We start from the raw sequence: 15,102 nt of genomic DNA on the forward strand, positions 1-15,102 counted from the left end.
ACCTGGCAAAACCTTTGCTATTCTGAAGACAAATGTATTCTCCATTGAGTCTCATTATACCCCTGACAATGTCTTCAAGATCTTCATTCCATACTGTCCTTTGGATAGGAAAGAAAATTTTTAAATATTTTAGAAAATTTTTTAAGTCTTCTTTAAAAATCTTTTAAAAAATAGTTTCTTTTAGAAAAAAGTAAACAGTTATGAGGCATGGAAATAAAAATAGATTTTTGACAACATTAAAAATTCTCTGTACCATCTGCAATCCCTTTAAAAGCCAGATGTGGATCTGGATTGACATGGTTTCCCCCCACTGAAAAAAAAGTGGATCCAGAAGGAGACTACTGCCACCCCTATATATTATATATTCTGGTTTTCAGCTCTGACAGGTCTAGAATGGCAGAGAGACAAGTACTAAGAAAAAAACACGGATCAAAAATAATTCCTGCAATACATTATATTAATAGATACTGTAAATTTCTCTTTTTAAATACCACCGCCACCCCGCCCCAACAGAATGAGGACTATTGAGAGAGACCTATGAATTACAGTAATGTATTTAAATCATATCTTTTAAGAACAAATATTTTTTAAGTGGTAGGATGAGTGAAGAGAAAGGAGAGGGTAAGACCTAGAGAGGCAGGTACGAGAGAGGCAGCTCTAAGCAGCTACCGAGGAGCGTGAGAGGACACCACAGACCAACTGCACCTATCTTTTGAAACCTGGCCATTTCTTGTAAGACACTGAACTTAAAGTACATCCCCACTCTCCCTTCCCCCTGCTCATCCTGAGGCTGCCATTGGCTGATCTGATGCTCTACATAGGCCACAAATAGAAGGCACGATACCACATAAATTGAGCTATCTGCCTCACTATATAATGTGTGTATACATGAATCTATGCAATATGACTGGATCAATACTTCTCTTTGATGTTAAGAATGCTTTAACGGGCTATGACACTAGGATAACTATCAACTCAACCTTCAAATACCTCCAAGAAGGAACAGCAAATTAAGAATTCACTGTGCACGTTCTACCCCTCCAGCCCCCATTTCCACCCCTACCCTCCAACCCTGCAATTTTTTAACGTTAGGAGCAAAATATTTCAAATGACAGACTACACTTCAAGATTTTATAACATTTCTAAACATTCCTAAACATCTCCTCAGAAACACAGATCTAAACACAGATCAGCAAGCACATGTTAAATTATTAACAAATACTATTTATTATGTAATAGTACTAAAAGATGGAAGAGTATTAGAGTCACAGCCCTAAATTTCTTTTAAATGCTTGAGCTATTTGTTCCACAATATCTTATATTTTTTCAAGTGATGAGCACTTGATAATGAATTTTTGGTAGTCAGGACTTATAAGGCTACTTGTCTTCCAGATGCTAATAGGACTGTACTGAAGCAGTCTTGTAGTTCTTCATATTTAGTGCCCTAAAATTGAAAAATAAATGCACATTTAATTTTATAGGTGCAGGTAATACATCTGTTTATTCTTGTAAAAACATTTTGCAATAAAAATTACCAATCCAAACCCAAATTTTCTCACCAAATAAAAAGCTTCACTTTATATGTCAGATATACTTTTAAAATGTAATTTAAGAGGGAATAACTGGTTTATGATACCAATTTTAAATGCTATTGCCCAAAGGTTTATTAGTTTTTAAATTAGGATAAAAGAAGCTAAAACTTGATTTAGGATAATATTTGTGATCATGTAAAAAAAAGAGGGATTGAATAAACTCAAAATTACTCAACAAAAGATAAACTGCTGATTTTCCAAAAGAACAATCAGCGACTTTTTTCTTTACTCTGCTCTAAACATATATGCTAGGGCATCATAGAGCTTTCTTGGATCTGTCCTCTGGATAGCCAGAAAACCTGAAACCACCCTGCACCAAAAAAATTCCATCTATTTGAGGGTCAGTGTTGTGAGGAAAATTCCAATCTTACTGTCAGTTCTATTGTATAACTAAAGTTGGCCAGAGTACTGATAGGTAACTTGCCAAAGGATAAAGGTCCAAACACATGGAAAAAAGGCTTCATACCTTTGTTTCCCAGACCGACTGTCTACCAACTAGCCTGCAAAGAATATTATTCCTACAGACAACAGTCAAATTACATAAATAATGAAGGGCAGGTCTTTTGTGATATAATAATCATGTTGGTATTACAATCACTGTCCGCAAGTGATCAAGATGTACTACTGTTTTTACAAAAGGAAAGAATGTGAATTTGATGTCCTTTACCTAATCCATTGTATGATTACACTGAAGTTAGAAATATGTAAGTTAGTTAAATTGGCATTAAAAGTTCTCCAATGAATAGGTGGAAAGGTAATCAAATGAATTCTTCAGTTATTTATGATCTTGCATACACACCAAAAGAATGATGGATTGTTCCATTCTAAATTACACTCTGAACTTGTAAGAACTTCTTTTTCAGTTTTGAGAGTGCTCAAAATCTAGGTAAAATTGAAGTTCCATGATACATTAATAATATATATATACTTTTCCTCGAAGCATTTTTAATTAATCGGAATATTTCCTGCTTTCATAGGCTATTTGAAAGTTAAGAACAGAATAAGTGTCATTAGGATTCTACACAATTACTGAGAGCCTGGGGCCCACAGAGAGATAATAATTTAACAAGGGTCAAAAGACTGAGAAACAGACAATGTTAACATGTACTGCTAACTGAACTCTATATATCTAAAGTCTCAAATGACTCGAAATAAGGTGCTATATAGATTTGCTTTAAAAGTTATGAACAGAGTAGTTTGGTACAGATAAATTAAGCTTTTTGAATTGGGAATTTCAGAAGATGGGAAAGAACTTCTACGGGGGAGGGCAGGTATAAGAAAGAAGCTGAGATTTCTAAAGTCACCCAAATTTGTCATTTTTTAAAGTATGTATAAATAAAAGATATTATTTTGAAGAAATCTAAAAGCTGAAAATAATTTGTCTGGTTTATGGGCTAAATGTAACATTACTACCTTTTGACATTCAAAGTCATTATACTTTCAGTTGGTCTGCTTTTTGGTCCACCTGGTGGATGGAAAACCTTAGCACCTTTGCTGGAAATATGGCTTGTCAATTTAACCCCGTAAGGGTCAGCAGAATGTGAAGGGTAAGAATCAAATGTTCCTGCCTTCATTCCACCAGCCTACAAATAAAAATGAGACAATTTAATGTGGTTTTGTAAAAATGCTTCTAACAAAATTAGATTTGAAGAAGTTCATACATATTTGTGTACTGTACATGGAGTTTGGTTTTACATTTAAAGAAAATTGTCTATACTGTTTAATTCAAATATCACCAAAGCGTCTCCCTACCACCAATTCTATGGGGTTAAGACACTATAATTCCAAAAGTTCTCTATTAAAATGCAAATATTTATAAGAAGGTAATATTCTAAACTGTTGCCAACAGTTAATATTTTAGTGAGAATTTATCAGATCAGGCTATCATCTACATAGGAGGTGAGCCCATTACTGAGGGAATGAGACCTAGGTCACATGTATTCTGATAGAGAAAGGAGTTAGGCCTCAGAACCAGAAGAGGCCAAGGGTAAGGTCTGTCCAACAGGGAGCCTGGCACGACATGAGTTCACTAAATGTCAGTAAATGATGGGGAAGATACTAGAAATAAAAACTTTTTTTTTGATAAAAATAAAGGAAGAGCACATAGAAAAAGAGAGAGGAAAATGTAATCCACAGTCAGTCCTCCGTATCCACAAGTTCTGCATCCTCAGATTCAACCAACCTCAGATCGAAAATATTTAAAGAAAAAGAACTCCAGAAAGTTCCAAAGAGAAAAACTTGAACTTGACATGTGCTTTACATAGCATTTACATTGTATTAGATATTATAAGTGATCTAAAGATGATTTAAAGTATACAGGAGGATGTACAAAGGTTACATGCAAATACTATGCCATTTTATATAAGGGACCTGAGCATCCTCAAATTTTGGTATCCTGAGAGTGGCGGGGGGAGTCCTGAAACCAATTCCCCATGGATACTGTACCATATACTGTACTTTTCTTGTAATCTATTAAGAGAAGTCAATCAAAATATTTTTTGAGCTATACACAAAACAAACAAACATTTGCTTTGACCTTTTAAACTGACTTACTAACAGGATTTTTATCATTATATTATATATGGTCACCAAGAAAACTCTATACAATCACAATAACCCATTTAATTAGGCATCCTTTCTCTTACAGTGTCTAAGTCAGATATACATGAAAACTTGATTCGTTTGAAAGATATGGTTGTAATTTTTCAAGTTTTCCAGATAGAGACCCATGGATTATTTTTAAGAGCAACAAATAATAAGGAATCTTAAGAAAATAAAATTAATTAATTAATTAATGTAAAAGCAAAACAGATGCATTGAAAATGTAAAAATATATATGGTAAATAAACCAACCCACTAGATGATACTTAAAAAATAAATAGGTAAGTCTATATTATAATTAAGATTGAGAAATGGGTGGAAGAAACCTGTACATATATGGAATATCAAAAACTGTAAGATAGTATTTTTGTACACCTCTATGTTAATAAATTTGAAAATCTGAATGAAATGAATGATTTTCAAAGAAAATATTGTCAAAAGTGACTCAAAAAGAGAGAGACCAACTATGGAAAACAGATGGGCATCATGCAAGAAATTAAGCCCAGAACATTTCCTATGAGAATTCTTTCAAGCTTTCAAGGAACAGATATTTCTGGTGCTATTAAACTCTCACAGAACATAGAAAAAGAAGGAAATCTCCCGATTGTTTTAAGATGCTAGCATCTACTTATACCAAAATAGAACAAGGCATATAAAAATAAAAGTACAGACAGTCACAACCCTTAAAATTTTTGATGTGAAAATACTTAATATTAACAAAATAAAACAGTGTTACACTTAAAGATTAATACAACACAGTCAAGTGGGCATCATTCCAAGAAATCTATTACTGTTACTCATAACAAGTCAATGGAGAAAAAAAAGATGGTCTAAACAGATTACACCAAAACATTCAGTATAATTCTACATACATTCTTGATTTATTCTTATTTTTGGCATCTATAAAAATGAACACTGGAGGAATTCCCACGATCTCCATTACATATCCAAATATTGGAATGAGCATGACATAAGAGATATAAATATTAGAAAGGCAGGACCAAAATTATTTGCAGATATATAATCATATATCTAAAGATCCAAAGAGAATCAACAGAATACCCATTAGAACATAAGAAACTTTAATTAAGTGGCCAGTTATTTTAAAAAATCAGATGTTTTAATAAGAACAAATAATATAAGAGGATTGATGGGAGAAAAAAGCATTGACCAGGACCTTAAAATAAGTAGGAATAAATATAAGATAGATAAATCTACGTGAAGTAAAATATTAAAATCTACAAGACGAAGGTTTTTGTAAGTATCTTAATTCTAGATCAGAAGATTCAAAATATAAATATGCTAATACAAGCAAAAATCTAAAGATTTAATTTTAGAGCAAAATACCAAAGGTCTTTTTTTCCACAGCACTTTACAAAATAATTCCAAAGTTCTAAATAATAAATATTGGAAAACAGCCATACAACTTTTTTAAAGAGTAAGAAGAGACTAGACCCACCCAATATTAAAATGCAAAAATAATTAAAAGTAGTTTGGTACTGGTAGAAATAAACATCAATCAAATTACATGAAAATTCAGAAAAAAAATACCTAAAAACTGGGAATTTTGATTTGATAAGGGTGGCATTTCAAAGCAGGGGTGCTAATTATCCTATCGGTGAGATCAGGAACAACTGAATTTTTTCAAAATCAGTTTTACATAAATCTAATTTAAGTATAATAAACTGCACCCATTTTAAGTTTACAATTCTATGAGCTTTGACAGATGTATACACGCTTAAAACCACAACAACAGTCAAGGCACAGAACATGTCCTCCCCACAAAGCTTCCTTCTGCCCTTAAAACTGAATTTTGAAAAAGGTAAAAGCTGGATCATTACCTTGCTCTTTACATCAAAATACATTTCAGTAAAAGAAATCAGGAATGCATATTTTTCTAATACTGCTGGGAAGGAAAGTCATTCTGAGAATGACATAAACTCAGCACAAAGGACTGATAAATTTGACTACATCAAATTATTAAATTTCTGAATAGCACAAAATACTATAACCAAAGTCAAAGATTCACCAGACTAGAAAAATTATTTTCAACACAAATGATAAAACAATATCCTTAATATATGAAAAGATCTTACAAATCAGTATCAAAACGACAAATGTCCCAATAGAACATTCGCAAGGAAAATTAACAAGCAATTCACAGAAGGTAAACAAAAGCATAAACTAAGGTTTACTGTTAGAAGCATTTTCATTTCTATTCACACTTGTTGTAAACCTCAGCAGAAGGGAGACAGTTCATTTTAATCACCACTTCAAAAACTAAAGATGATCTGACTTTTTATGCTTTTGAGAAAAACTATGCCTAAATCTAGAGAGGCACTTAGAAAATTCATTGTAAAGTAAAATACTTTTGAAATGGTTATGAAATGGTTAATAATTATTTCATTATAAGAGCTTCATTATTTCCTATGCTACGGAGCACAGGCGCTGGACACACAGGCTCAGCGGCCATGGCTCACGGACCCAGCCGCTCTGCGGCATGTGGGATCCTCCCGGACCGGGGCACGAACCCATGTCCCCTGCGTCAGCAGGTGGACTCTCAACCACTGCGCCACCAGGGAAGCCCTATGCTATCCAGTTTTATGACTTTTCATAATTTCATAAAAACGAGTTTCATGATTCATGGCATGATTATAAACAAGTTTATTATTTACATGGGTAATAAAATGACAGCAAGAGGCAACGTTTCTTCATAATGCTTAATATTTTTTCATTCTAAAATTTTTAACTTACCTTTTTACCAGGAGAAGAGGGCTTAAAAGGGTGTGCAAGTGCTTCTTTCTTCTCTGCTTTTTTAATTGGTGGTAAAGGTTTCTCAAACAAATAAGGATTGGTATCAAAATATTCCCTTGGGTAAAGATTTAATTTGAAAGGTGTCCCTTTAAGTAAACGATGGTGTTCTTCATTCTCTTTCTGTAAATTAAAGAGTTTGAAATTATATAGCAAAAATTACTCAAACTGGAAGTAATGTAGAGTTAATATACCTTTAAATTTTAATATAAATATGTAGATTTTTTAATATATACCGCTGGGTTCACTTTTTTGAAACATTCCTTTGTTATGTTCTATTTTTATGATACAAAAGATATGCTTACTTGTGAACAAGCACAGCTATGATTGTTCATTTTGGATATAAATTTATTTGATGTATAGAGATTTATTTATCACTTGAACAAATCTATATCAACCATCTGGGTGATATAAGGCAGTAAAAAAAAGTCAGTCTCTAGTTCAAACCCTAACTCCTTCCTGCTTTTTAGCATTTCTCAGGGACACTGGGAAAATTACTTTTTTAGTGTCACATTTTCTTTAAGTGTAAATAATGATGATACTATTCCCCCCACCCTTAATGCTCTTCTAAAGATTAAATGAGATTATGGGTTCAAAGTACCTGGCATATGATAGGTCTTCAAAAGAATGTCAGCTTTTACTTCTAAAAATAAGGAATACTTACTTTCTACATTACAACATTTTTATATTACAATATTATTTTAGGAAATCCAGGGACATAAAATTTCTGACTTATAAATAATAAGTTCTAAAAGTAAAAACTCTAAAGAGAGAAAAGTATCCACAAATGTGAATATGCTTCACTGTAAGTGAAATATTGTAGAAAGTGAGTGTAAGAGGCTTATGCCAGTACATCTCAGTTTTTATTTCTGCCATGTAATAAAGTGAGTCGTTTTCTCCCGTCCTTTCACTTTCTCTTCTGTAGGTTTTCATTCTCTACTCTCCACTTCCTCCCTTCTCCCCATCACTCCTCCATCCCATTCATTCACCATAATGGCCTGATCAGCCCAAAAGTACTACCACTACTTTTTTTTTTTTAATAATATCTCCATTGTAAGGATATTTTTTTAAATTAATTAATTTATTTTTTGGCTGTGCTGGGTCTTCGTTTCTGTGCGAGGGCTTTCTCTAGTTGTGGCAAGTGGGGGCCACTCTTCAACGCGGCGCGCAGGCCTCTCACCGTCGCGGCCTCTCTTGTTGCGGAGCACAGGCTCCAGACGCACAGGCTCAGTAGTTGTCGCTCACAGGCCTAGTTGCTCCGCGGCATGTGGGATCCTCCCAGACCAGGGCTCGAACCCATGTCCCCTGCATTAGCAGGCAGATTCTCAACCACTGCGCCACCAGGGAAGCCCACTACCACTACTTTTTTAGGCACAATATATTAGGGTGTGGTGGGAACACGGCTAAGGACCAGGATACTTTTAGGACTCTTCTAACCAAAATAGAGCATAGTTGATCAGGCCAACTTAACAGAAGTCTCACAGCTGGTTTGGAGAGATACAGGATAGACGTGGTAAACTATAGCAGGGGTTAAAGCTCATTCTGGGAATCTAATATCAGAAAGGTAAAATTATCACAATTCATAAACATCAATCTGCCATTGCCCAAGTAATACAAATAGATAAAATGAAACAAACCCTAATTAGATCACAAGTGAATTCTCTAAGTCAACTAAATAAGAGAAAGGTTGGAAAAAGTTAAAATAGATTCTTTTACCTTGTCATTTAGTTTTGCTGCATCATAGAAATCAGCAGAGTGGGAAAACTGTTTACCTATGGTAACATTTGCATAGCTAAAGAAGGAAAACAATAATGATGATGACTTCAGGGTTCAGAAATTAAATTTTTTTTAATTCCAAACAAATGATGCAAAAGTATTAAAAAAATCTTACCCATATCCAGTTCCTTTCTTTCCTGGGTTTGTGTACAAATTCTTTCCAGGTGGCTCATATTTTTCTTTGGGTTTTGATTGTGCACTGAAAAATGGGACTGGTCTACCTATTGTTCCATAGTAACTTCCTAATCCACATCTTAAATACAGTTTAACCACAAGAACAAAAAGGAGCAAGTTAAAATAGCAAATTTTGTGTTATACATATTTTACCATAATTTATAAAATATTATTAAAAGGGGAGCAAAATATATGCAATGGAACTGACTTGCCTAACTTTGGTAAGAAAAAAATTTTTTTTCATATTTTGTAATCTAATTTGCCCTATTTTTCAAAGTCACAGATTTTGAGATAATATTTTTAATTTTTATGCCTATTTTAAATGCTCTACATAAACAAAACTTGATAATCTCTAGGAAGTTAAAAGTAGAAGAGTTTACATTAATTCAGTTAACTATAACAACAAACAGAATCTTTGTTTTTTTTAAATTATTTATTTTTTATTTAAGTATAGTTGATTTACAATATTATATAAGTTCCAGAGGGTGGGAGAGGCTAAAAAATACAGAACAGTTATTTAAAGGATAAAATACACATATTACATGAAAAAGAAGTGAAGTAGTGACCCAAAAAATGCACATCTGAATTTATATCTAAGAAGAAAACAAAGAAACCCAAGAAAAAGTAGTAATAATAAAAATAAATAGGGGCTTCCCTCCTGGCGCAGTGGTTAAGAATCCTCCTGCCAATGCAGGGGACACAGGTTCAAGCCCTGGTCCGGAAAGATCCCACATGACGCAGAGCAACTAAGCCTGTGCACCACAGCTACTGAGCCTGCGCTCTAAAGCCCGCGAGCCACAACTACTGAAGCCCACGTGCCACAACTACTGAAGCTCACATGCCACAACTACTGAGCCCACGTGCCACAACTACTGAAGCCCACACGCCTAGAGCACGCGCTCCACAATAAGAAGCCACCGCAATGAGAAGCCCGCGCACCGCAGTGAAGACTAGCCCCCTCTCACCACAACTAGAGAAAGCCTGTGCGCAGCAACAAAGACCTAACACAGCCAAAAATAAATAAATAAGTTTAAAAATAAATAATTCAAACCTCTCAAAAGTGTGAAAAGGTGGAAAAAGATAAACTATAATAACAGAAGACATTCTCCACTCTTAACAAAAACGTAATAATTTAACTTTGAAGACCGCAGCTTTACTAATCTCAAAACCATAAATAAGCCCCAAATTATTTTTCAACCAATCCTCGTCTGTCATAAACTCTAGATTGAGAGTCAACGTTATTGAGTGTGAATTAACATCATATTATAAAGCTCAGCTATATTATATGATATCACATAGACTACATGATCTTAAGTATTTAAAGGTTAAAGAAAAAAAGAATCTCACGTTGACAATTTTCACAACTTAAATATTGTTAAACCCCATACATGTATTTTCATGCATGATTTTTAAATAACGTATCTTTGATAAATTATCCTCTTTATCCAAAAAAGATTTCTCCTAATTTCACATTTTGTATTTACACTTTTCTTAAAGTTTTAAAAAGCAGATAAAATAGTCAAGGGCACAGACATGATGACCCAAGGCAATTTTCTTCCTAATTTGACTATTGCAAGGTTTTCAACTAAACTTATTTTCATTATTTAGTTGACTTCATTAGTATAAACTGATAGAGAATAGTGACAGAGATAACCAAAAATTTAATGTGATAATGAGAATCTACTTAATCAAAATTACCTGTCAACCTAAATCATCCAATATAATTGTCTTCATCTAAGACAAACTTAACCTAAGAATCATATTTTAAAAAATGAATCATACATAAGTAAGTCCTACGGAAAAACCAAAACTTAATTTAGGATGGAGGAGAGAGAGATATGCAGGAGATATATCAATATTTAAGACTTTTCCCCAAATACTTACGGCTTCTTATCTCCATCACTAGGAAGGAACGCTTTGCCTAGATTTTTTTTGGCTTCTTCCATCATATGCCGTCTCCTCACTTGATTCAGGTTTACGTAGCCTTCACCTTCAAAAATCCTTACAAAATGGGGATCAAAATAACCTGCCTGGAGATTTGACATCTCTTTGGATCCCCCAGGTAGCATCTGTCTATTTTTGCTTGCAGCTTCATTAAACGGTCCTTTAAAAATAAATTAGGAATATCACAATTTTGAGCTCACTAGTAATTAAAGGATATGAAAAATGACTGAAAAGTTTCAAAATGTGATTTGGACCAGTGAGTTTTGAGCTCTTAAACACTATTTCAAAACATTTACTGAAAGGTCTGTGTCAAAGGCTATACTGACAATAAGAACTAAGAGGCTTCCATTAAAACATTTTAATAATTAGATTGAGGTCCTGTTAAACTCTGAATCTGAGAGCTGGAAGACACCTTAGGTCACTGAATCCAATGCTTCCCCATCTATACACTACGGAACACCGTGTAAGAATATGCTAGGAAACTATTTGTGTCAGATGTCAATAAGCGTGTGTGTGTGTGTGTGTGTGTGTGTGTGTGTGTGTGTGTGTGTGTGTGTGTGTGTGTGTGTGTGTGTGTCAGTGTGTATTTTTAGGTTGGAGGGAAAGGGTATTTCATAATCAAACTGAAACAATTCCCCTCCTGGGTATATATACTCTAGACACATGAGTGCCTATATCCACTAAAAGATGTAAACAAGAATGTTCACAGCAGCTTTATTCATAACAATCAAAAACCACAAACAGGGCTTCCTTGGTGGCGCAGTGGTTGAGTCTGCCTGCCGATGCAGGGGATGCGGGTTCGTGCCCCAGCCCGGGAGGATCCCACATGCCGCGGAGCGGTTGGGCCCGTGAGCCATGACCACTGGGCCTGTGCGTCCGGAGCCTGTGCTCCGCAACGGGAGAGGCCACAACAGTGAGAGGCCTGCGTACCGCAAAAAAAACAAAAAAAACCACAAACAACTCAAATGTCCATCAACAGGGGAACAGATAAATAAATTGTGGTATACAGTGAAGTACTAGTAGCCCAATAATTTTTAAAAGGCTGGTTTTATGAATATTTAAAACTTCTTTTGTAATTTGCATCTAGGAGAACTCAACTTGTAAAGTCCTTCCATAATGTGAAAGAATTTTTTGAAGTGCAAATAACCATTAATTCAATTGGTTATCTAAATGTGAATTTGTATCACTGATTTTTCTTTAACTTAGGTTTTTGAAATGATAATATATTCACATGGTTCCAAATTCAATAGTATAAATATTTTTACAATAAATTTTCCTTCCACATTCCGTCACCCAGTTCCTTTCCCACAGGCACCCATGATAGTAATTTTGTTTTCCAGAGAATGTTTAGGCATGTTCCAGTAAATATTTTCATATTTATCCTTTTCCATTTTCAATGTTTAGCATACCACATACATTATTAAATAAAAAGGCAAGGTACAGAATAGTGTATCTTGGAGATGTTTCATATCAGTGTATTCTTTCTTATTGTTTTATTTATGACTCTTCTAAAAATCCCTCAGCTATTCATTTAGCATTTCATTTTTCAAGAAAGTGATCATGGATGGCCTTTTCAGATGCAAATGTTAATGCTGTCTACATAGCAGAGTGTCCCATCTAAGGGAACAAAAAAAGCTAAAAACAAAATATTCTGGGAGAAAACTGCCATGCACCTTGGAAAGAAATAAAATTACCTATGAGGAGAATATATGAAGGTAGGGTAGCCCAATAAAATGTGCTTCCTGCTCTTATAAAATTAAGACCATAAAATATAGACCATTAAAAAATATCATTTAACAAACGTTAAAGCCAAAATTTTATACAGAAAACATCACTCTTAGGCTGTAAAGGAAACCAAATATACTTACGATTAAATTGTGGCACATATTTATCACCAACAGTAACATATCCCATCTCACTGAAGAGCCCAATCCTCTCCATATCTGTTTTCCCTCCTTCCACAGGCATGGTTGCTTCTTGTGGTGGTGTGCTCAATATAGGTAACTTCAATGGGTCGCTGAGGGCTACTTCTTCTATAGCAAAATCCTACTCTACACTGAAAAATACAGGGGAAAAGTTTAGGGAAAAGGTGATTACTAAATTTCAGTCCAAGTTACTTGCAGTCTGAGAGTTAACATGCATATCGTTACATCATAAAACAACAGTCTCAAACCATGTGGGGAAAGAATCTACTTTGTGGGGCTGAGGGAGAATAATGGGGATTCAAAATTATCACCACAAACCCTCCCCTTGACTGTCCAGGTGAAGTATCCACAAATTACAAAGAAATGTGTATCTGTTGCACTGCCATTCATCTGTCGTAGATAATAAAATTATTACTGTACAGTGTGGTATAAATACTGTGTAAACAACATCCTTCTTTTGAGAAGTTCAAAGATCTTAATTACGTAAGGCAGTCATTTTCAGTTTAAATCATTTTATGTAAACATATTGCATTGTCCCTTGTATTAAAAATTATAACTTACTTTTTCAGAATGCACCACACACATAGGTATTACCCTATAGTTCTTGAATTCTTTCAAGTTTAACTGTATATAAGAAATGTGCCACCTGGTGAAATTAGTTCACAAAGGGGTTGGGAAGAGAGGACAACTGTCTAGGCAAGATAAAAACAAAGAACAGCAAAACAAAAATCCACAATGAATTCAGATACTACAACTATGAGTTTTCTTTTGAAATATCACTCTAAATATGCAACTACTTATTTGGATTTTTTTTTAATTAGACATATTCTAAAAAGTAAGACCAAAGAGCTAAGAATACTGGCTTCCATTTCACTGTAATATTTTTGAAGCACCAACTAGATCTAGGCACTGGACGTACATTAGTGAACAAAACAAACATTGGCTTATGCTTCCCAGCTTTTAATCCAAGGTAAGAAACTTTTGCCTTGAATTTAGAGCAAGCTGTTTCAGCGACACTAAACAGGATTGCCTATTTGAAACTGTGGCTCATCCTTCCCTCCCCCACATCCCACCTCTTCCTCTGATCAGGTATGCTTTAAAACTAAAAGTCAGTTAGCTGGAGTGTGCTGATTCGATTTGTTTCATATTTCAAAGCTCCATCTTCACTGCCCAACCTCAAAGGCTTCTTGTGCTGCTACAGGGGGCTCAAATCCTTTAAATGGCTCACAAGGCCACTATCACCCTCATTTGTCACCAGTGGAAGGCCCCCTCCCTGGCACCCGAGCTCTAATTGTCTTCTTTCAGTTCTCAAGTCCAGCTCTCTCCAACCACAGGACCCTAACACATGCTGTTTCACTTTAGGCAGGTATTTCACTGCCCTGACCCCTTTTGTTGCCCAATTAATACCGATCCTTCTGACTGTTTAGCTCATTCCTCACTTCTAACATAGCGCCATGCATTTCTCTTTCCAAGCCCTCATCATGGTTATCTAGTGGGCTATTTTACATTCACCGTGTAGGGATCCTTTAATTAACAGCTGTTTTCCCCCACTAAACTGGGGACTCCGGGAAGGCAGGAACCGTGGTGTTAGTCTGGTACTTCCTTACCAGTGTTTGGCACACGACAAAGTGATCCACAGAGGAAAGAAAGGAAAGGGAACGAAAAGGAGGGGGAGATAAGAAAAGGAGGGGGAGACACGGAAAGGAGTTATTGCCTTGAATTTTTCCACTACTTAACTCTTCTTGAGCAGCATTTACAGAACCACTCATTCATTTATTTAACGTTTTGCAAACCCCTCCTCTGAGTAGGGTTCGCTGGTAGAAGTTAGGAAAACTGAGATTTTAAAAGGCATAGGTCCTGCCCGTAGGGAGCTTACACTCTAGTAAACAAGACATAATTAAATATAACACAGTGGAACAGTGCAAGTTCCCTTCGAAAGGTAGGGATAAAGAGCCGGGGGTGGGGGTGGGGGTGTGGGGAGGAGGATGGGGTGTGAAGGAGAGGCAGAAAACTGGCTGAGGTGATGAGGAAAATGATGTCCCATTAGGGAAACGGAGGTTCAGAGTATGTAGGTATCTAAAGGACAACACCTGACGTCTGCGAGGACCAAGTCACCTCTGAGAAGGTCAGGAGCCAGCCCCGCAAGAGCGCTTCCCGCCCTGGACGTCGCTACGAGGCTGCTCCGCACGCTCCGCTCGCCTCAGGGTTTATTGTGGCGCGTTACCCCAGCTACGGAAGAGTCCATTCCAAGAACTAACCCTACGGAAGGATACGTGGAG

At 35.5% G+C, this 15,102-nt stretch overlaps 1 protein-coding gene across 2 annotated transcripts; it reads right to left on the reverse strand.

Annotated features, from left to right (window-relative positions):
• Positions 1–1,282: 1,282 nt before the first annotated feature.
• On the reverse strand, positions 1,283–15,102 carry CFAP96 (cilia and flagella associated protein 96). 2 transcript variants are annotated; one of them, XM_060136456.1, is made up of 8 exons: positions 14,914–15,102; positions 12,767–12,954; positions 10,839–11,058; positions 8,896–9,033; positions 8,721–8,796; positions 6,948–7,127; positions 3,006–3,175; positions 1,283–1,444 (listed from the first exon to the last, which is right to left on the reverse strand). In XM_060136456.1, the coding sequence occupies exons 2-8, from the start codon at positions 12,864–12,866 to the stop codon at positions 1,396–1,398; spliced, it is 933 nt and encodes a 310-aa protein (XP_059992439.1). In that variant the 5' UTR covers positions 12,867–12,954; positions 14,914–15,102; the 3' UTR covers positions 1,283–1,395. The 2 variants fall into 2 exon arrangements, with proteins under 2 accessions (XP_059992439.1, XP_059992440.1); XM_060136457.1 differs by lacking the exon at positions 3,006–3,175.

The sequence above is a fragment of the Lagenorhynchus albirostris genome, chromosome 21 (genome assembly GCF_949774975.1).
Source record: "Lagenorhynchus albirostris chromosome 21, mLagAlb1.1, whole genome shotgun sequence".
NCBI classification, from domain to species: domain Eukaryota; kingdom Metazoa; phylum Chordata; class Mammalia; order Artiodactyla; family Delphinidae; genus Lagenorhynchus; species Lagenorhynchus albirostris.

Coding starts and splice junctions, on each gene's coding strand:
- CFAP96 (XM_060136456.1), bottom strand. CDS start 12,866: ATGCCTGTGGAAGGAGGGAAAACAGATATGGAGAGGATTGGGCTCTTC. Junction 11,059..12,766: donor ATATGTGCCACAATTTAATC/GTAAGTATATTT, acceptor TTATTTTTAAAG/GACCGTTTAATGAAGCTGCA. Junction 1,445..3,005: donor ATGACTTTGAATGTCAAAAG/GTAGTAATGTTA, acceptor TTTCAATTTTAG/GGCACTAAATATGAAGAACT.